Raw genomic sequence first — 22,819 nt, 5'->3', positions numbered from 1 at the left:
TGCTGCTGGTGAAAACAATATCCTGAGGTTTGTTTATTCTACTTACCAGAACACTTCTTCTGAATGCTCTAAGGTGTCAGTATTTATACAACAAGCCCACATTTTTGTGGTGGTAACTGGGGTTTGACCTCAGAACCTCCATTTGAGCTTTACTCCCAGCTCAATTTGCTTTATTTTTTCAAATTGGGCTGGCCTGGATTGAAAACTTTCTGTTATTTGTCATCTAGGTGGAGCCACAGGCACGAACCACGTTTTTACCCGTTGAGAAAGGGTTTCATGAAGTTTTTGTGGGGAGAGGGAGTGGCTGGCCTAGAACTCTGATCCTCCCAATCCCTGGCTTTGAAGTAACTGGGGTTATAGGCATTAGCTACTGGATCTGGCTACTAAAACCTACATTATTTTGGGTGTAGACTCTGGGGTTTGCACTCAGGGCCTTGCTCTTTTGCTTGGCTTTTTTTTTTTTTTTTTTTTGTGGAAGGCTGGTGCTGTACCACTTGAGACACAGTTTCACTTTCAGCTTTTTGCTGGTTAATTGGAAACAAGAGTGTCATGGCCTTTTTTGCCTGAGTGGGTTTTGAACTTAAGTCCTTGGATCTCAGCCTTCTGAGTAGCTAGAATTACAGTTGTGAGCCATCAGTGTCTAGTCCAAATCTCTTTGAAAGACTATCTAGTGTCTTTTTAGGATAAATATGTAATAGGGAAGTGCAGCCCAGTGGGAGAGTGCTTACCAAACTAGCATGTACGTGCACACACACATCCACAGCGCAAACTGTCTTTCTTACTACAAACGTGGATTCTTTTCTTTAAAAATCAGTAATCAAGTGAAATTTATTATTGCCACGGTGTCCACACCTTTAATAGAAATGGCTATATTCATTTAGAAATTATAATTAGTTTCAACATTGTAGATTGAATTCATCTTGCCTGATCAATCATCTCATTATTTTTATTGAGCTACTTTTACTTCTCTGGGAATCTGTTTATATAGGCTCTCCCTTCCACTCAGGGTTATGTACTGACTTGTTCTAGAAGTTATTTTGTAACTCTCCCCCCACCCCACTTCCCCCCCAAGCAACATTCTAGAATTTAAGGTTCTCAGGAGCGCCCTGAGGTCACTGCAGCTAGTTCTTGTCTGTGCAGATGATATCAGCCTTGAGCTCTACAACATCCAAAGGCCTTCTAGTTAGACCTCCCCTTTGACCCCTATTCCTGGTCTGCCCTCGCCTCGCTTCCAGCCAACTATTCAATGATGTACAAGACACACACCCTCCTCCAAGCTGTGATTTCATTGTTTGTGAACCAAGCATAGTCATATGATGTATCTCATAGTGCTGTTCTGAGGACTCAGTGAGAGCCTTGACTGTAAATCACTTAATACATGCGCTTAGTAAGTGTTGAATAAGTTTCAGCTGTTAACATTATTACCTTGATCCCAAACGACCAGCACCCTCCTACATTCCCATACCCCGCCAGTGGTCTTCAGCTCCAGGTCTCTGTATTCACTAGTAGGAAGTCAGCATCCTAAATTCACTTCCTATTGGGCAAATTGGAGAACCCTGCAGTTGAATTATTTGTACTTTCTGGAGACAGCTTCAAGAAATCCTTGTTTGGTTAGAAGCTAATCAACTATGTGGCTAAGAATGTAAGGGGGCGCAATGAAGTCTTTTGGATTACAGTAGAGAATCAAGGGAGGATGTTTCTTCCCCCTTTCTGGATATTGAAAACCCTACTCTTTTTTATTCTGGGAGCTACTCTGTCCATGTGCCTCTTGACTTCTTCACCTACGTTACCTGGTGACCCCATACCCTGCCAGATTTTCATAGGACACACATAGTCCCCAGGCCTGTTTCCTGCTCCAGGGCTTGCACCTCTGGCTGAGACTGATGATGCCTGGAGGAGAGAGATCCTGAGGAACAGGTGGATCCTGTTCCTCTTTCTCATCTGTGCATGTCTATTCAACTGAATATGTGCCGGACCACCTTCTCAGCTGCCCTGCACACCTGCCTTCCTTCTGTCATCTGAGCTTAGCAGGAGCTCTCTCAACAGGGGTCTTCTCCTTCCAGTTGGCCAGGCCCTAAATCCTGGAGCTATCTGTAACTGCCCAGTACCCAGCAGAAAATTAAAGTGCTTAGAGTAGCCAGGAGACTGCTCTTCCCACTCTGTTCCTCCGTCTCCTTGCTCTTTTTCCCAAGCCTTCATGCTCACTAGTGTGTTAGTCCTCTGTAGCCTCTGCTTCTCCCTCTATATTCATAGCATCTTGTTACAGGCCAATGTCTGTTTTATGGACAGCGGCTTCTTCCTCTGTCCCTCATTCTTGATTGTGAGCTCTAACATTCATGTCTGTGACCCCCAGGGACTACATGCATGGGTGAGCCCCGTCTTCCTGGAAAACTCTCCATGTCATCGTCATGCAGTCTCTCCTCACTTTCCTGTCCTTGAGTCTTTATTCATGGGCCATCTTCCAGGCAAGACTTTTCTTAACCACTGATGTAGAATGATTCATGCATCCTGACATGCAAGCACAAGTTCTCTAGATTTTTTATTTTATTTATTTATTTTTGGTATGTGTTCCACAGTATCATAATGTTCTGGTCTTCTCACTAGAATACAATTCTCATGTGGATTAGGATCTGGTCTCTGTTGCTGCCGATTCCTACACCAGAGTCTGGTACACATTGGCTTGCACTAAGCACACAGTAGGGACTGAGTGTTTGATTGCAGAAGTGAGCCTCATGTACATCTGCCACTAACCGTCCTCCTGCACTGGGTTTAGCTCCCATGTTTGTCTGAAAGTGTATTCACTTAGTACATCAGAATCACCAGGCACTATTGAAAGCTCAGGCTCCCATCCCTGATCAATAGATCAATGGGGATGGAAGATGGATTTATCACAGTTGCCTATATATCCAGTCTTGAGCCACTGCCCTCCGTGTTGTCATACGCATGTTGTAAACAGTCCCCATTGTGGGTTAGGAATACAAGAGCCACTGCGTTGTTGGCCTCCCTCCCAATTCAGGGTCATCTTACATGCTGTGGGCTTCGGTGGTATCCGTGAAGAGTTCAGAGAGAGATAGGTTGCCACGTTGCAGGATTCAGTCTTCTCCCATGCATTCTGGTGGTGTGATGCGTCATAACGAAGTTGGTACTGGGAGGTGCAGCCAGGCCTGACAGAGATGACTGGATCATCCTTGTGTGTAGAGTGGCCTCCACGGATGAGGTTGGGAGGAAGTCGTGAAGAAGTCATGATGGGCGAGGAGAGGGCTGTTGGCATCAACGCTCTTCCTCCTTCCCCTCATTCTTTCCCTTTGAATCCCAGTGAATCTCTAAATGGCCCAGGATTTTCCTTTGTGTAAAGAAGCTCTGGGTAAATCTACAATGGCAGGAAAAGGCCCTTCCCTAGGGGACTCAGCCTCTCCAGCTGTGGGCCAGTGGTTGCTTCTTACAGAGTGTTTTGTTCCAGACCCTTGAATATTCCTCACTTAGGAAATACTTAGCCACTCAAAACATGTTTTCCAGCTTTTTAGTATTACAAATTTCATTTACTAGTTCCCAAACTGAAGACTGTGGGCAAGACTTCAGCACTCTGACGTGGTGTTTGTAAACTTTAACACAGTTACTCTCCTCCCACCCAGGAGGAAGGGTTACTTGTAAATCAGGATGAAGAGGCCCATTGGTACTGGCAAGGGGCTGTGGGATAAACCAGTAGTGACAATAGATGGGAGGAGAGAGAAATAAAAATCAAGTGGACACGTGGAGCTAAAACGCTTCAACTACATGGATAGTTTCAACAGATGCATTATTAACTGTCAATAGTAGGTTCAGACCATTTGTGTGTGTGTGTGTGTGTGTGTGACTCCTCTGACAAGAAGCCAGTGTAGCCGCAAGCCACAGATCTATGTAAAAGTGATTAAGATGAAATCATCTTTAATGGAGTGAATGATGGTCGCTTGGCACACTTAATCATGTCACGGGGGCTGGGCAGGATTTCCCTCTGACAGCTGAGCCTGATGTTGATATAAATTGCTCAGGAAGGCTGGCTTGTGGGAGGCAGGCTTTAGGTTGAACTTAGCTGAATCGAAATCATCTTACGAAGTATTAGGTTAAATATTGCCATCATTCATATTTTCACAAAATATTATTGTGTGCATCTGTTATTGGCATTATGCCCATTTATTAGCTACGTGGCACGTATTAGGTAAAGTCTTAAATTGTCCTTTCCCCATTTAATATGTTCATGTCAAGTCCATCTTACTCCTGTGTGTTAAGCACTGGATTCAGATCTGTATGGACTGAGGCACGGAATCTTCCTGCAGATGTAGGATTTGTCAGAAACCTTTTTACAGTCAAGGCCCAGAGATGTACCTTGCTTGATTTTACACTGCAGTATAAGTAGAAAAAGGATTTGAATTGAGGACAGTGACCCATGCAGTCTTTCTTCTCTGAGACTGAATGATGACTGGGGCGTGATTCTTTCTAGTCTTATAATTTAATGTGGCAGCTGGTCAGGACTTCGAGGTAATCTGAGCCTTTTACTAAATTTCACATGTGGAGAAACCAAGGTCCATTTTCATGCATGAGGCATAATGAAGCCATTGCTTCTGCAGAGAAGACAGCTGTGCTTACCAGCCTGTGTTTCAGGCCCTTTGCAAGATTGCTGTGCACATGTAATGATGGTGCCGGGTTGGGAATGCCTTTGACTGATGGCAAATGCTTCTGGGGGAATAGTGGGGTTTACATGTTTCTTGTGATGCTGTCACTCACTAGTTTTCTGAGCTGTTTGCATATCTCATGGTGACTTGATTCAGATGACACAGGCCAGTGCATCTCACACTTTAATGTCTACAGGAATTCCAGGGGATTTGGTGTGTCTGGGGCCTGGAGACTGTATCTTTAACAAGGTCCCAAGTGATGCTTCCCATTGAATGATCACACTTAAGAGTGGCAGGAATTCAGGTAGGGGAGAAGGAGACATTTCTAGCATCTTTGCTTTGTCAGATGGGCCACCAGGTGTCCACATGGCTGGTAAATGGTACCATGGCCTGCCAAGAGCTAGTTGCCATTGAGCTGATTTCCTCAGGTGCTTAGGAAGGCCTCTGTCCCTGAGTACTTTCTTAATGACCACAGCTACCAAATCTTTAAGTGTGGGGAATCAATGGAAAGTGCCCACTGGGAAATTCTGAATGGAAGATTGCAAGGTACAGGAGAGTTGGGACTACATGAGTTTGTGGTGCTATGCACAGTGTTGGTTGTGTAGGAATTGCTTGGTTTAAGTTCAGCCCTGAGGGCCAGGTTGTCAGGCAACCTGTGGTTTAAGTTCCAACTCTTCCTCCGGCCAGCTGTGTGTTCTTGGGCAAGTTACTACCTTCTATTTGGTGTTCTCATCTGCAAACTAAGAGTGAAACGCAATGAAGATGTATGCACATATGATAGGGTCCGTCTGTTCATTTATTGGCACTCAGTATTTCTGACATAGGAAAGAGGATAAAATGCTTTCAAGCATTTCCGATTTCATTTAAGCTAAAAGAGAATCCTGGGAAGATTCTCAGGGACCTGCCATAATGAGTAGATAAACATGATTTGTAAATAGCGAATTAAATTTCTACATGCAAATAGTGCTCAGGTGCCTGGAAAGCATTTAAGTAGGACTCATTGCTTCAACCTTATTGGATTTTTTTTCCTTCTCCTGACTCTCCAAATGAAAAGGAATTCCTACCACTTTCACCTAGAGAATCTTTAGATTCATTTCTTATTATCCTGTTAGATTGGAGAGACAGGAGTGAGTTGGGAATTTAGCCTTAAGTAAGGTAAGAATCTCCTTGACATCTTTGCATTAGCTATTTACTTGGCAGACCGGAGTCCCTTCCCCTTTTTTGCCTGTACTTAGGGCAATTCCTGAGCCAGGTCTGAGGGGAAAACAGCCTTTCCAATGGCTATAGACTTGAAGACCTGAGTAGAAGGCTGTGAGATATTTGTGTGAAAATATTTTCCTCTCTGCCCCTTGGGTTAGAAAACGTACTGGTATCTCTCTCCTTTGTACCAAGTTTATCTGTCCATCACAGCAATAACAGTGATCCCAGCAAGAGTTGCTTGTGGGATATGTTTGGTTTAGGTGCTCTATGTAAATGCTTTCTGGAGTGCCGGTTCATGTAGCCTAACTAGCAAAGCCATGGGCTGGAAATGTTTCTGTAGGGGAAGGTCCAGAAGGTGATGCTGAGGGTCAGTCTTGTCAAATAGCAGAGCTGGGACTTGAACTGAGATGTACTGATTCCAGGGGCCGTCTTCTTCATCCCTGTGCTTTCCTTCCTTCTTGCCATCGCCCATCTGTCGCCTTTGTTTGGGTCATAGTCTGCCCTCCATGTCCAGCTGCCCCAAAGCAGTGACACAGAGATGTGTTCTTTTGGAATTTTGCTATTTGTATCACTTTTGCAGAGTCATTATTGCAAGTGATTCTGGTTGTATCCAGTCCTCTTCTTCATTTCTTTGCCCTACTGACAATGTGACTTGGTCCATTGTGGGAAAGAATATGGCAGGCAGTAGCAGTAGGTGAACCCAGGGAGGAAGTGGGGATTCTAAAAGGGAAGGGAGAAGGATTTACTATAAGACCTTGCTGTATGTGACCACTGTGCTGACACTGATGGCTCAGTTTTTATGGGGTGGCAACTTTGTCCAAAGGGGAAGGTAGGCCATGGGCATCCAAGCCAGACAGGTGAAGAAGAACCTAGAACCACTACTTAAAAACAAGTTTGCTGAACTTCAGTGTCCCAAGTTTTGAAGCAAAGAAATAAGACCACTCTGGCAGTATTGCTACAAGAATTAGAGCTAGGGGCTGGGAAGGTGGCTCAGTGGTAGAGTGCTTGCCTTGCATGCATGAGGCCCTGTGTTCAATTCCTCAGCACCACATAAGCAAAAAAGAAAAAAAGCCGGAAGTGGCACTATGGCTCAAGTGGTAGAGCGCTAGCCTTGAGCTGAAGAGCTGAGGGACAGTGCCCAGGCCCAGAGTTCAGGCCCCACAACTGGACCCCCCCCAAAAAAAAAAGAATTAGAGCTAAGACTTGCTCAATAAAAGTAAGTTACTGTTACATTACTATTGTCTAATGGAGGGGAGAATTCTGGGGAGGAAGTTCAGATTCTTTAACTGATCCATGGTGGGGTAGGTCATGGTGGGGGACACTTACCCTTTCTCTTGCTGTCGGAGGAGGTAGCTTGGAGTTCGGAGAGCAGGAACACAAGTAGGTCCTGATTGCTGCATTCTGGCATGTCTCATAGCTGTGGCCCTGGCATTTTCAGATGTGTATTCTGCTTTTAGCTTATTTTTTTTCCCCTATCTCCTGTGTCCTGGGAAAGTTTGAAAAGCTCTGAACATAGTTTGATAGCCTTTGGGAGTTTGGGGAATTTGGAGAGCATGGGTGAAAATTCTAGAACCTAAACTCCAGGAGATAAGGGCTTTGTAAGAATGATCATCACTGTATTCTCAGGAGACTGGAGAGGGGTGCAACAAATCTTGGTTGCCTGACTGTTAAAAACCACTGAGACTATCCCGTGTCTATACCAGGTTACCTGGCTGTGGTACTGTGAACATTTGGGGCTGATTGTGTGTGTGTGTGTGTGTGTTGGGGGGAGACACTGTGTGTGGTGACTATGGGTGTGTGTGTGTGTGTGTGTGTGTGTGTGTGTGTTGGGGGGAGACACTGTGTGTGGTGACTATGGGTGTGTGTGTATGTGTGTGTGTGTGTGTGTGTTGGGGGGAGACACTGTGTGTGGTGACTATGGGATGGATTTCATCAGTATCCCTGGCTTCTGACCGCCAGAGGCCAGGAGCACTGCCTCAGGGCAGTGGTTACTCTGGAGGCACTATCAACCCTATACAAGCTTCTGTGGAAGCATGAATGAACTAAAAGGATATGTGTGTGTGTGTGTGTGTGTATGTGTTAGACATAAGAATCTATTATATATGTGATTAATACTGTTAAGAATGTTTCTATTACAAAGATCTATTACAAACCTTTGCCTTCCGGTTGCTACAAGGACTACAATTGTCTGTCAAGGTCAGCAAAACAGGGTATGGCTGCTGGCCACAGGGCTGTTTCCTGCCATGAACAGTCCCTTTACATAGCACAACCAGAAGGTGAGGGGCCTCCGGTTCAGCTTTGAGTCAGCAAGTCTAGCGCAGACTGACCTGTTTACAGGGCAGAAAAACCTCAGCTCATTTCTTGTTTTGAAATGGATTTTGTAGCCATGGCCCAATTTTGACCAAACAAATGGTTGAAGAACTTGAAGGTTCCAGCATGAGGATTAGGTACGCTGCTGTTTTTCAGTGACATTGGAATCAGATTTGGTGCACTGAACACTGTTCTACTGGCCAGCCGACCCAACATAGGACTGACAGAATTGTTCTGTTCTTTTGCAACCTGGATCAAACCAGGGCCTTGCATAGCTAGCTACTGCTCAATCACTGACCTACGCTAACACCAACCACACTTCCGTTTGTTTTCTTTTTTCTTTTCTTTTGGTGGTATCTGGATTTGAACTCCTGACCTCCCACTTGGTAGAAAGGTGTTCTTACTAGAGCTGTTCCTCAGTCCTGGCTGCTTTTTGCTCCTTATTTTTGACATAGGGCCCCAAACTTCTTAACGGGGTGATCCACCTGCATTAAGCGTCTCAGTAGCTTGTATAACAGGTACCCCCACCTTATGCAGCTCTTCCTGGAGAAGGATTCTCAAAAACTTTTCAGGCCAGGCTGGCCTTGCACTACAATCCCAACGCCGTCAGCCTCCCAAGTAGAGCCAGCCGCCGCCAGCTCCCACAGTTTCATTTTTTAATGGTGGACTGTTAGTATGGTTCTATCAAAGTCGCCATTCTTTCCTGAATCCCATTTCTAGTATAGGATTGTATCTATGATTTTCTTAGAGGACTATTAAATAATAATTCTCTTTTCTTTTCTGTCTTGCCAGTCCTGGGGCTTGAGCTCAGGGCCTGGGAACTGTTGCTGAGCTTCTTTTGCTCAAGGATAGCTCTCTACCACTTGAGCCACAGCACCACTTCTGGCTTTTTCTGTTTATGTGGTATGGAGGAATTGAACCCAGGGCCTCATGCATGGTGGGCAAGCACTCTACCACTGAGTCACATTCCCAGCCCTAAATAATAATTTTCTTAGAGTAGTATTAAAACAATCTTTACCCTTGGGGACAGAAAGGTCATTACAAAAACTTAAGATCATTCTGAACACTACTCTCCTGATTAACATCTTAAGATATGGATGCCTAGAGGTTGAAAAGGAAGTGTGTCAGTCTCCACGGAAGTACAGTTTCCCAATATCTTCATGGAAGGGCCTGGATTCTGTGATCTTAAAGGTTCCCGCATAGCTCTTTCCTGCGCTAGGCTACATGGGCTCAGTATGCTCAGTGTCTTCAACAGCTTGAACAATGAAACTGGGAACCTAAATGTCAGTTGTACATAATCGCCTCCTGCCCTGGAATGCAAGTCAAAGGCCAGACCCTAGGTGCTAAAGAGGCACAGAAAGTAAATGTTCATCTCTGTTCTCTGTATATTACATGGTCATGCCGCATGTATGTACATAAATTGTCATAATGTTATCTGAGGTGAGCACCCCACAATTCTCAACTATCTAAAATTGAAGGGTGACTTTAAGAATTGGTAAAACAATTTTGAAGTGAATAATTTTAATAATGGAAAAAAATTACAAACCTCTTTCCTCCCCTTGGGCTCTCCCTTGATCTCAGCTCAGAAAGGAGCCCTGGTGCCTTCTGCCCAGCTCAAAATCTAGGAAGGCTTGTGGTACAGCAGTCAGCAAGAGGTTTCAAGGGAAGAAAAATTAGCGTTGGGATAAATGCCAGTAGGTTTTCATGTAAAAGCGGTAGACTTTTCACATAATAATCTATTTGGGAAAAGGTTGGGGATCTTTCTTTTGCTCTTTTTGTTTGTTTGTTTTTATATCAGTACTGGGGTTTGAACTCAGGACCTGAGCACTACCTCTGAGCTTTCTCTCTTAAGGCTGGTGTTGTACCAGTTAAGCCACACCTCTGCTTCCATCTTTTTGGTAGATAATTGGACAGAAGAGTCTCATGGACTTTTTCTGCCTACACTGGCTTTGAACTGTGATTCTTGGATCTCAGCCTCCTGAAAATACTGGCATGGGCCACTGGCACCCAGTGGTTGAAAGTTTTTAACAAGTATTTTTTCTCCCTAATTTTGAAAACAAACAATTCTGCAATAAATCACAAAATATCATTTGTCCAAGTTGATACCTGGTAGCCACAAGGCAAGTCTTTCCACCAAGGCTGAGGGCCGCTAGGGCACCAACACCTGGCATCTTTTTTTGGGGGGGTGGTCTGGTCGTGGGGCCTGAACTCTGGGCCTGGGCACTGTCCCTCAGCTCCAGGCTAGCGCTCTACCACTTGAGCCACAGCGCCACTTCCGGCTTTTTTTCTTTTTTCTTATGTGGTGCTGAGGAATCGAACCCAGGGCTTCATGCATGCAAGGCAAGCGCTCTACCACTGAGCCACCTTCCCAGCCCTCACCTGGCATCTTTACCTGGTGTTAGCATGCCACATGTTCCTCACCACTGTCCAGTATGGTCACTACAATTATAGTGGTTCCTGCAATTAAAAAAAAAAAATAAAGCCCCTCAAGTCAAGCACAGTAGCCGATGCCTGTAATCCTAGCTACTTGGGAGGCTGTGATCGGGAAGATGGAGTTTCCAAGACAGTGTGGGCAAAAAGTTCACAAGACCCCGTCCCAGCAGAAGATGCTAGGCATGGTGTCAGACCTGCCATACCAGCTATAGAAGAAACATAAAATAGGAGGGTCATGGTCCAGGTTCCTTGGGGCAAAAAGTGAGACCCTATCTCAAAAATAGCCAAAGCAAAAAGGGCTGGTGGTATGGGTCAAACAATTGTGAGACTCTTGAGTTCAAACCCCAATAAAGGTTTGTGAAACTTATCAACAACTAAGCAAGAGTAGTAAACTTATACTTTAAGGTAGACTTACTTATTAGAATTCACCTGACACGTGTCTCCTCACTAGTTCATAATGTTGCTTCCTTAGTGACCTCCAAAGAAAGGAGTTGTATTCCAAAATGTCTTGTTGATGTGTTTGGTTGTTTGCTTATGCTGCCGGTCATGGGGCTTGAACTCAGGGCCTGGGTGCTGTTCCTTTGCTCTTTTGCTCAAGGTTAGTGCTCTACCACTTTGAGCCACAGCTCAAAGATAAGATAAAAGGTCTCATGGGCTTTGCTGCCCGGGGTTGGCTTTGAACTATGATCCTCAGATCAGCCTCCTGAGTAGCTAGGATTACAGGTATGAGCCACTGGTACCAAGTTTGATGTTTTTATTTTTGAGTGTTTGTTGGTCCATCTTCACACAGGCAGAACTTTTGCCAACACCTCCATCTCTTCCTTCATGTGAGTTTTCCACACATCTCTAAGCTACTGTGGCTTCACTGTCCAGAAAGTGCCACATGCTGAAGGGGTCTGGGGACTACTTCCCTAGGGATTCAGGGCTGGTAAGATCACAGATCCGAGAATAGTGGACTGGTGGACAAGCTGAGAGCAGGAAACGTGGGCTTTAGAGCAGTGTTTGTATAGTAAAACATCATTTTGGGCCTGATGTTAACAGAATCTCATCACTCTTGAGCATGCAGTCAGTAGAAGAAGAAAGAAGTTATGACTGGGAACAGAGAATCTCAGTCTCTAAGGACAAACTGGTCCCAAGAAACTGCTTGGTAGAGCATAGGTTTTCTGGTGAATAAACCTGTGCTTTGTTGCCATCTAGTGGAACATATAGCAAACTAGAGATGAGTGCATTCTGATCGTACAGAATGGTTGCTCATTGAATCAGCCAGAGAAAAGACCAGAAACTGTTTTCCAAAGTTTGAGAAACGTGCACATTCAGGTCAAATGTCAGTTGGCTTTTAGCTATATTTTCTTGTTGTTTTTTTTTCTTTTGGCAGTTATGGGGGTTTAAAGTCATGGCCTTGTGCTTGTTTGGCAGGTGCTCTACCACTTGAGCCATGCCTATAGTTAAGTGTGGCACACAGTCATCCTGTTTCTTTTTTTTTCTTTTGGAGTCCAGTCATGGGGCCTGAACTCTGGTCCTGGGCGCTGTCCCTCAGCTCTTCAGCTCAAGGCTAGCGCTCTACCGCTTGAGCCACAGCACCACTTCCGGCTTTTTTCTTTTTGCTTATGTGGTGCTGCGGAGTCGAACCCAGGGCCTCAGGCATGCAAGGCAAGTGCTCTACCACTGAGCCACCTTCCCAACCCTCATCCTGTTTCTTGTATCCAGAGATGTGGATATTTACTAGCAGGACCTGTAACAAGTTTTCAATACAAATGCACTGTATTTTCCATTGGTACAACAGGCCATTTTACCTAAAAGGCTAGGCAATGGCTAGCTTTTTTTTTTTTAGTTATTGTTTTAAAATGTGGTTTTAAAGTTTCCAGTGCTTTGCTTATATGCTTTACCTTTCCACATTAAGCTTCCCCTATCATAAACATGCTGATTATTTAAGAGAAACTAATGTTTCACAAAGATAGGAGGATTTCATGCTTTAGATCTAACATGCATCCTGCAAATGTCCAGACTTTTCAGAAGCCTTGCTGAACTTCATGATAGAGCACTTCACAGACACTGACTGGTTCTGTTTGCTTCTTTGTTCTTCGGCCAATGTGTGCTTAGATCTTTCCCTGGTGCCACGGCTGCTGAGTGTGCCTCCAACCTGAAGAGAATCTACCAAGTGCAAACAGTGCAGGTAAGATGGTGGGGTGGGGCAGGGCTAGCACAGCTTGTGCTGGATGTCTGGAAGATGTCCCACTTGGGATCTGCCCTGTGTGGGCAGCCCCTGTCGGAAGACTCTATTCTAGAAGTTGCTTCTTGGCTCTACTTCGGTGCAGCCCCCTTTACCCTACTCTACCCCTGGCTGGCTGGGCACAGGCTCAGGAGACCTGCTCTTCACATTGCCTTTGTTGAAACTTCATGAGCTAACCATTCAGACTGCTGTGAGGAAGCAGAGTGAGGGTGTTGAACACATCTGAATCTGTGTCCCCTCCCACCCTTATTGAAACTCCAGCTCTGTTACCCCTCCCTCTGTGCAGGGCAGGACAGAGTCACAGATAGGGAGTGGTGGTAAGCCTGAAAGCGCTATACCGGCCCCTTCCACCACCTTATATTAGGATCTCGGACCACCCTGTGCATTTCTGTGCATGTGGTATAAACATGGTCCCTACCTTCTCAGGGCACTGTAGGGAGTAAGCAAGGGCATGCTCACAGGGTGCTTGGCAGAACTCATGCTGCTCTGCCGCTCCTCAACAAGGCTGTTCTTAGCTCTCTTCCTTCTCTCTCTCTCTGATTCTGCAGGCAAACTTTTTTAGGCTCTAGTTATTGGTTTTTGTTTTTGAGGATGGTACTGAGGTTTGCACTTAGGGTCTTGCCCTTGCTAGATAAGTTTGCTACCCCTTGAATTACACCCCCAGCCCTTTTTTACCTAAGGTTATTTCCAAGGTAGTGTCTTGAGAGAGAGAGAGAGAGTATGTGTGTGTGTGTGTGTGTGTGTGTGTGTGTGTGTAGACTGGCCTAGTACTATGACCATTCTACCTACATCTCCTTAGTATTTAGGAATGATAGGAATGAATTTATAGTTTTCCTGCCGTGCCCCCTAATCTTGTCACAGCTTTAAATCTTAGAATTTCCAGTTGGTTGGTATCTAGATTGCATCCCTCTTTCATGCAAAAGAACCACAAAGATCTTTTATTCAGAACCCAGTGTCAGCGTCTAGTCTGACAAATGCACATTTGTGGTTACACAACCCCAGGACTCACTTGTAAGGTGTCATGCATGACCTCCGAGGCTGGTGAGCTGGTGTAAAGATGGGTGGGTCCCACCCACAGCCTGTTTTCTCACCTATCTGGGAAAGCAATATAAACATCCGGAGAGCAAAGCCGTGGTGTGTCTGTGCATCACCATCCAGGGCCGAGACAGAGTCGCAGAGCAGGGCCTGAGCTGTGCTTCCGGAGATGGAGATGCCCTCCAAGTGTGGGCACGGTCTCTTCCTGTTCCCCTCCACTGACTCCATGGGTGCTGCTACGTTAGGTAGCCAATTGATGAACCTCAAAGCACTTGGTTTTCAGGACTGTGGTCATGAGGAATCTCTGGGCTGCTGTTGGGCTCATCAGGGACTCGCCAGACCTCCCATAATCCTGTCAGACAGGGAATGGGATTGTGGGCAGACCTGATGAAGCCCAATGATGAGAACTGGACCCGTTTTCCTGACCATGCGTAGCAACACAGAACATCTGGTTGGGAGTTGAATCTGCTATCATGCTAGGAACTTTAGGGGCAAATTTAAAGGCCTCTTGCTGGCATATACTAGAAAGTACATTTTAAACAGCTACTTCATTAGAGCTCATATCTGTAATCCTACCTACTTGGGAGGCTGAGATTGGGAGGATCAAAGTTCAAGGTCAGCCTGGGAGAAAAGTTCCCCTTCTCAACTAACATCTGGGTGGGGTGACATGCACCTGTCATATCAGCTATATCAGCTGGGAACAAGAGGAACATTATTCCAGGCTAGTCAGGGCAGAAGTGGGTGTGACTCCATTTCAGTGGAAAGATGGTAGGCATGTTGGTATATTCCTGTCCCAAGTATATTGAGGAATGGAAATTAGGGGGATTACATTCCAGAGGTATATCAGGGCAGAGAACAAGACCCAATCTCAAAAATAACAAGTGCAAAAAACTGGGGTAGGGAGGTGAAGGCATGATTCAGTGGTGAGCACTTATTTAGCAAGCCCAAGTTCAAATCTCAGCACTACCAAGGAAATACTCCATTGGGTATATAACTAGTATACAGTCCATGTAGAGTTCTCAAGTATAAGTAACTTTCTTTCACCTCAGAGTATCTTTGCACACTCTTCCCATGAGACCTTTGCTCAGGTGCAGAATCAGCTGTAAGTGCTCAGGTAGTTTCTCCCCTCTGTCTGGTGTCCCTGTTCATCTCAGCTTGCCTTCCTTGTCTGTAAAACAGATCATCAGAGTGCCTACCTTCTAGGCTGAGTGAGCGTGAAGTGAGCCTGGTACTTGTAAGCTGACCCCCCCACCCCCTGCATCACCAGGTCTTATTAATATGCTACTGAGATTTGCCCTTGGTGTGAACAGCTAGTGTATGGCCTAGGGCCTATGTGATCCCATTGCCTGGGTTCAAATCCCATAGTTGGCTTTTAGTAGCTAGGACACATTACCACTCTTTTCTATATCTCAGTCTACTTATCCATAAAATGGGAATACTCACGGCAGGCATTTTCTCATGCAACTATGAGAATAAAATGATCCCATGATTAAGAAGCGCATCCTAAATGTCTAGGAATAAAGTCATGCTCCTCCCTGGTCATTTCTCTTCTGAAGGAGCATCCTTTCCCTCTTTCCTTGGTCATGTTTGATGTAAGGACACCATGCCTCTAGACTACTCATGTCAAGCCAGTGATGCCCCGTGTTGTACCACTGCTAACGCCTCACCACATGAAGACAAGTAGGTAACTTACCATAACTTTGAGGGGTTCAACCTGTGAGGGTCTGTGACATCTCAGTATAGTCCATTGTACTTAAGAACCAGCTGGGGTGCTGAACTTAAAAGTCACTAGGGACATGCTTTTGCCTGTCTTTATGCTGTGATAGTGTGGTGATGCTCTGGGCATCCCTGGACCACCTGTAAGAAATCGCCTCACCTCCCTGCTCAGGTCAGTGTTCAGCCCTGTGTGTTCTAGGTGATGTGTAAGAATCTTGCTCTCAGTGACTGCTTCATGTAATGGGTCTTTGTTTTTATACTCTTGAGGCCCTTCCACAAATCCACGGTGCAGAAGGTGGGAAAAGAGGGAGTGTTCTCTTGTTTATTAACTGGGAAGACTGAGGCTGGAAGGTAAGAGAACCAGGCTGGCACTGAAAGCAGCCAGTCGTGCTACGGCTTCAGGGCTGGAGCCCTTCCTGCCACTTCTAGTTCAGTTCTGTCTTTCACCTCCCTGTCTACAGAGTGTGGAACCTCGGCTGAGGACACTGTCATTACAGCCAGAAATAACTCCCTTTCTGCCTAGAGTTAAATATCCGCGATATTCCCATCATTCTTGGAAAATTCCATGTTTCATTTAGGTGTATTTCCCAGACATCTATTGATCCCTTTTACTCTTTTGGACATGTAGAAATGTTGAGCATCTCTCTAGTGTATGCATGCTCACTGGCACAGAGCAGAATAGAACCAGGCTTCTGAACTGGCCCAGTCTTCCCTGGGAATGAATAGCTACCTGCGGGCCTGGATGCGCAAGGAGGCTCTTTGGTCCCCAGTGCCTTTCAGATTTGCCTGTCCCTAGACTAAAGCTTCCACCCAGCCTTCGGTCCAGCCCACAGGAGTTTATGCCTTCACCTTCTACAGTTTCCCACACTTGTCCCCCAGGTACATGCTCTGCCCTTTATTTCCTCCTTAAATTGAATTTTTATATTAATTCACATAGAACAGAGAGTGTACTTTTTCTATAAATGGAATTTTAGCAGCACTTCTCATTACCAGAAGTCTTCACACACAGTTTATATAACATACTCAATTAAGAAAATTCAGTCATGCCATGTGGCACCATGGCATCACGCCCGCTCCCCTGCCCAAATGCCAGGCCATCTGATAGTGGTGACGCGCTGTTGTAGGTCGTTAAGTTAGGATAGCCTGTGCCCCAAACTCTTGGCAAATGAAGACTGCTCCTTTTGCAATAAGCCCTTCCCTCCTTTTCTTTTTCCCCTTCCCCTTCCCTCTCTTTTTCTATTTGTGTGTGTGTGTGTGTGTTTGCGTGCACACGCGCACGTGTGTACGCCAATACTGGGGCTTGAACTGAGAGCCTGTACATTGTCCTTTAACTTGTTCACTCAAGGCTGGTGCTTTCCCACTGTGCCACAGCTCCACTTCTATCTTTTTTTTTTGCTTGTCCTGGGCTTGAACTCAGGGCCTGTGCATCGTTCCTGAGGCTCTTTGTGCTCAAGGCTAGCATTCTACCACATGAGCCGCAGCCTCCTTCTGGCTTTTTCTGGGTAGTTTATTGGAGATGAGAGTCTCACAGACATTTCTGCCTGGGCTGGCTTTGAACTACTATCCTCTGATCTCAGCCTCTTGACCAGCTTTGAACCCTGAACCTCAGATCTTAGTCTTCTGAGTAGCTACAGCCAGAAAGAAATTTTGTCAGTCAGTGTCAATGATGGAGGATGATGGAGAGAATGGGTGGAGACCCAGCAGGGAAGCCTGTGGTTTCTAGCATCCTGTAATAGAAGGAAAGGAACCACTCTGGTGAGGGAAGCCAGGGTGGGGGGGGCAGAAACACAGAGGGGGGGGATACAGGGGGAAGGACCTGAAGCCAGATCTGTCTCATACTTCTGTCAGTGCAAAGTTAATAGCAAGGGTAACAGGAGGCTTTGTTCGTCACTTAATTTATTCATTGTACATGCAATGGGACTGACGTCTGTCCATAGTGACAGCCCAGTTATTCATAAGCAGAAAGGAGTCAGGTTGTCCTTGTTCCTTCCATGTTTACTCAGGGCACTGGAGGTCATTGCGGATTGTTGAGGTGGGGGAGGGTGAGTCAGACTTAATCTTACAATTTAATAGTAACTTAGTCACTTCACACGTAAAGCTTGATAGCTTCCAAGTTAAGTCTCTTGAGGCAACCATTTGCTCACCTGCTGCCCTATCACCACCTGAGATCCTACCTGGCCTTTGGTGTTATGTTGTGGCTCAGGTCATGGAGGCCTGTATAATATGGACCCACATCCATTTCTCCATGGGCTTTGTCACAATTTCCTGCTCCAGAGAAGATTTTTTTTTTAAACATTAGCTGCCTTTGTCACACCCATGGTGGGGGGGGGCGTGGAGAGAGTGGGGGGGAGCTTTCTAAGGTGGTGGAGCCCCCTGGGACAAGGCAAACCCCTTCTCCAGCTTTTCTCTGACCTGCCACCTGTCACTCAAACCTCATGACCCTTCCGTGTCATGGCCAAGTGCACCAGACCCAGGAAGCAGGCACGGCTGCTCTGCTCTAGGTTCCCCCAGACTTCTCTAGGGGAGGGGCCCTCCCTGCCCTCGCAAGACATGGACCCCACTCTCTGCTCCAGGCTTTTAACTCCTCAATTCAGAGTAGGTTAAGCTCTTTTGGAGTTCAAAGCAAAGCAATTTCTGGGGTACAGAGCTCTTGCAAATCAGAAGCCCTTTGCTTTCAGCCTCTGTGTCTGCTGTAAGTTAAGAACATCCATTAAGCTCTTCAGTTGTCTGTTCTGATCTCTTATCTGCCCACCACAAACACCATTGATTCTGTGGGTGGGAAGCCCCTACCCACTAGAAATACTAATGAGCAAAGTATCTGTTGAGTGTCTCCAAAACATCTACTCTGCACGTGCACCAACTTCTGGAAGGAAATCTGAAATCTGGGTTATTTTGTTTTTGGGGTGCATTGGCTGTTTTTTAAATTATTATTATAGAGAGAACTATTGATTCTGAGTTTCTTTATATGTATGAGACAATTCACATTTTCTACTTTTTTCTTGAATCTCTTACCATGAAATAAAAGACATATACAGAAAAATGCATAAAATACAATTGTGCTATACCTAAGGAATAAACACCTAAGAAATAAACTAAATGAACTAAATGCACACATAGCTGCCATTATAACTGAAATATAGCATTGCCTGCAACCTCAAGGCTGCCTTCTCATTTTTCATGTTCAGGTATCCCCATCACCTTTGGAGATTATGACACATTAATCATTTCCTGGCATATCACTGTGTCTTTTGTCAACATTATTGTCTTTTCTTTGCAAGAATTTTTCAGAATCTTCTTTATTGCCTTCAGAACATTCCAGTGGGAAATAAAGGAGAAAACCCCACCAGTTTTCCTGGCAATGAATGGTTATCCATTTAGCAGGACATTGTCAGGTGGAGCATACTTGTTCCAGTTAGAACGAGTAGGTGGGAGATAGTTCAGCTATCAGTGTGTCTGACCATCCCTGGCTTCCTTACTGAGGCCTCCCGAGTGCTTTCACTGAATTCAGTCTTGAAATCAGCTGATGCAGTAGCTCCTTTTACACGGGGGAAGTTTAGGCTTCAAGATCTGTGTGTCTTGTTCAGGATAACCTGAGAACCAGAGTCATTAAGTCTGTGTGTTAGATCTCCATTGGACACAGAAGGAGCCAGAATGATGCCAGGAACTTACCTGTGTGTAGCCCTCTGTGGCTGCTGGTTGTCCCCACATTCTGCCCAGTTCCCCAAGGCCTTGTTACACACACTCCCCAAATGATGCTTCGATACCTCACCTGGTCCTTGTGTGCTTTTGAAGGAAGCACTTGAGCATCACTAACAGAAGAGGCTCCAGGAGCCGGTCCTTCCACCATCAAAGGCACCCAACCACTGTTGTAATATTAGGTGAAATTTGTGAAAAAGAACCAGAGCCCCTTCCCAGTGGGGCTTCTGGATGTTTGCTTTCATTTTGTCTTCATGTACAAAGGGTGTGAATATGTGCGTTAATAAACATGTTTGGTCAGAGATCAGTATCTTGGGGTATTTTGGTATTTTGCTGGCTGTGATTACTTCCTGCCAGGTTTGTCAGGATAAACAGAATCCGTTGTCGTGTGTGTGTGTGTGTGTGTGTGTGTGTGTGTGTGTGTGTGTGTGTGTGTGTGTGTGTGTGTGTGTGTGTGTGTGTGTGTGTGTGTGTGTGTGTGTGTGTGTGTGTGTGTGTGTCCGTCCGTGTGTCCAAGGCTACAATCCTTAGCAGGATCCTTAGAGGATTTCTTACCTTGAGAATGAGAGAAGCGCTTTGTTGTGTCTTCCTAAGTATTTCAAGTGCTAGGTAAAAGGTCAGGACTCAAGAACATTGGCTGGAATGTACAGGCAGGAGCTTTGGTATGGGGTGCCCAGAGTCTTCTTGGTTTTCCCTTTTAGACTCATTCCATCTGTAAGTCTTTAGGTGCACACTTGTCAGGCTCCAGTTAAGACAGATAGTCACTAGATTTGATGGAGTTCCAGACATGACTGAAGGAAAACATAGACATCAGATGTCCTCCTTTCTGTGACTATATCACCTGTCCCTGGCTTCTAAGATTATGAGAGACGCAGAAGACATATAGATAGGATCATCAAGGGAAACAGCGTAGGGTTTATGAAATGAGAAATTTGGAATTATAGGGCCCAGGCTGAAATCCCAGCGCTAGCTATTCATCCTGACAGCCCACATAGAAACCCGAATGTTGACATGCTTTCGGTATCTGCACAAGTAGCAAAGCACTTGTGCGCTGGGTTCCCCCACGTGGACCAGCAGCTGCTGGAGGACCTGTAGTAACTGCAGAGCCACTTTTGCTATTTCCAAGTAGCCTCATTGGAGTAGAAGGGGACGATCGTAGATTCCCCAGTAATAAATAAACCTACCACTGTGTACTTTGGCCTTCACCTGCCTCACCGTTCATCCTTACTACCTTTGCAATTAGATTCATGTTATTTTTTTTTACATGAAACGGATGTAAACAACCTATCAGGATTATTATCATTGAACACAAATAGAACCCCTCCTCTCCCTTGTCACTCCATTCATGATGCTGTAGAATTCATTTTCCTAACTGCTCATACTATTGTTTTTAAGTCAAACCTCCTAAGATTCTTACCACACAGCATGGTGCTTCTCTTTTATGTGTAACTCTGTGCACAGAACACGCTATGGTGATTCTGGAAGTCCCTGTCTTTGTGCTCATCCTAAGAGTCATTCTCAACAGTCATGTCTGGACCAGTTTGTCTGTGCCTCAGTCTGTACAACAAGGATAATCGTGTAATGTTGCCGCTAGAGTAAATTGTATAAACGTATACAAATTCCTAGACCCAGAACAGCTCCAAAGTCATCTATCCTTTTTATTGCTATTACTTCACATGACACTGGTAATTCTACACCATCCGTTTCTGCTGACAGCCGCCATATTGCTCAGTTTACATTACTGTAACAGAATGTCATATACTGGCTATTTTTCAGGGTTCTAGAGCTGGAAGTCCAAGATGAGGGCACCCGGTTCTGGGGAGGATCCTCTTCCTGGTGTACACACAGCAGAGGCCTCTTTCTTATACCCTGTCCTAGAGGAGGAGAGAGCTGGCTATCTTCTATCATAAAGATACTCATGCTGGCCTGGGAGCTCCACCACTGTATCTGAAGGCCCCAGCTCCTAGAACCATCCCACTGAGGCTTACGTTCCAACATGGGAGAATTTCCAGGACACAGACATAAAGTTCAGATATGCCTTACTTGGGTACTCTGTTGGCTTTAGTGACTAAGCAATCGCCTGCTTGTTATAGGAAGATAAAGGAGAAGGACAGAGCCGGAGGTGCTTCCTTTATTCCCTTAGCCCCCAAGCCAAGGCCTCATGGACTCTTTCCTCTCAGAGTCCATTAGAAGGAGTTGTGGTTCAGTACATCTGGTATACCTGCCAGCACATTAGTCTGCCAGAAACATCAACATGATCCTTTCCAGTTTGTGAGGGGAGGAGAGGGTTTGTTTTAGGATGAAGTCAGTCACTTTATTTACAACAGAATGCCCCTGACAATGAAGTTATAACTGCCGAGAATCTTTATGCATTGCGAATTACATCCAAATCTATATTTCAAAGCGTGTAATCTCTCCTGATTTTTTGCAGTCAAATCTTCAAAAAATATAAAAGATCTCATTTCCATACAGATTAAGGTTTACCAGATATATTTTGTTAAGTGTTTACAGCACCAGGAAAAATGTTTTTTTTCTATGTCAATGGGTAATTTCTTATTTTAAAACTAAATGTTATATGCATCTGACGTTTACAACATGATGTTATAGGATGCTGATAGACGACAGTAAAATGGTCACAGTAGAAAAGCAGATAACACATCTGTCTCCACTTGAGCAGCCGAGCTTTACATATTCACAGAAATCCCTAGCACAATGCAGTTTTATTAATTTTAGTGCTGGCGTTGTGCATTACCTTTCTGGTTTTCTATGTAGATAAGTTGCACAGGAATGCTTGCCTAATCAGGAGAGCTTCCTGGAAGATGCAACTTGGCCCCCAACATCAGTAAGCAATATTTTTTTAATGTTGTATTATATTTTCTAGTGAAACAAAATGAGAAGGGGTACTGACAGAAAGGATTTTGAATGGATAGGACTTAGGGAAAATCAATTTTTTTTCTTTTATACATTAATTTTATAATCTACTGGCATAGTAAATCAATACTGGGTGTATTAAGCAAAGTATTTTTTCTCTTAAAGATATTCTGGAGTGTGTACAATAATATCCCCCTTGTGACCACCCTGCCTGTGAGATGGAGCTACCATTTAATGAGAGGAGAGAGGCGACCGCTTTGGTAAGTGTCTGATGTGTAATTTGAGGTCAAAGGTGGACAGAAACGGTGTGATGCTCATAAGAGATCTTTTCATCAGGGCATTCAGCTGGATATCTTCCCACCTGGCCCGTAGACAGTCTGCCTGATGAGCATGACCAGAGGCTAAAGGAAGGGGGTAGCACCCACTTCTTTAAAGGCCCATGTTGTGGCAGATGTATTATTAGACAGTAAGTTCGTTAGCCCAGGCTGGAGTCTGTTACTGACATAGCCTGCTATTGCATCATTCCTTTGGAGTTCAGTAATAAGTAAGAGTGTATCATGGCTTACTGAATAGCAGGTAATAGCAACCTAGATTGAGTAAAAACTGGAAAAATTCTCAGATTCTGGAACTGGGAAGTCCCACATGGTTCTTTATATTGTGTTTGCTTTCCATTCTCTGC

The 22,819-nt window shown here is 45.0% G+C and overlaps 1 protein-coding gene across 2 annotated transcripts in view; it reads left to right on the top strand.

The window, feature by feature from the left end:
• Eif4e3 (eukaryotic translation initiation factor 4E family member 3) overlaps nt 1–22,819 on the top strand; it is a 59,479-nt gene that overhangs the window by 23,356 nt on the left and 13,304 nt on the right. For both annotated transcript variants that reach the window (XM_042680209.1, XM_042680208.1), the window contains 2 exons: nt 12,693–12,765; nt 22,306–22,400. In XM_042680209.1, coding sequence (XP_042536143.1) covers nt 22,375–22,400 — 26 coding nt within the window. In that variant the 5' untranslated portion in view covers nt 12,693–12,765; nt 22,306–22,374. The remainder of the gene's footprint in view (nt 1–12,692; nt 12,766–22,305; nt 22,401–22,819) is intronic.

The sequence above is a fragment of the Dipodomys spectabilis genome, unplaced genomic scaffold (genome assembly GCF_019054845.1).
Source record: "Dipodomys spectabilis isolate Male_0828 unplaced genomic scaffold, ASM1905484v1 ptg000054l, whole genome shotgun sequence".
NCBI classification, from domain to species: Eukaryota; Metazoa; Chordata; class Mammalia; order Rodentia; family Heteromyidae; genus Dipodomys; species Dipodomys spectabilis.
This window is presented reverse-complemented; position numbering and strand designations above follow the sequence as displayed.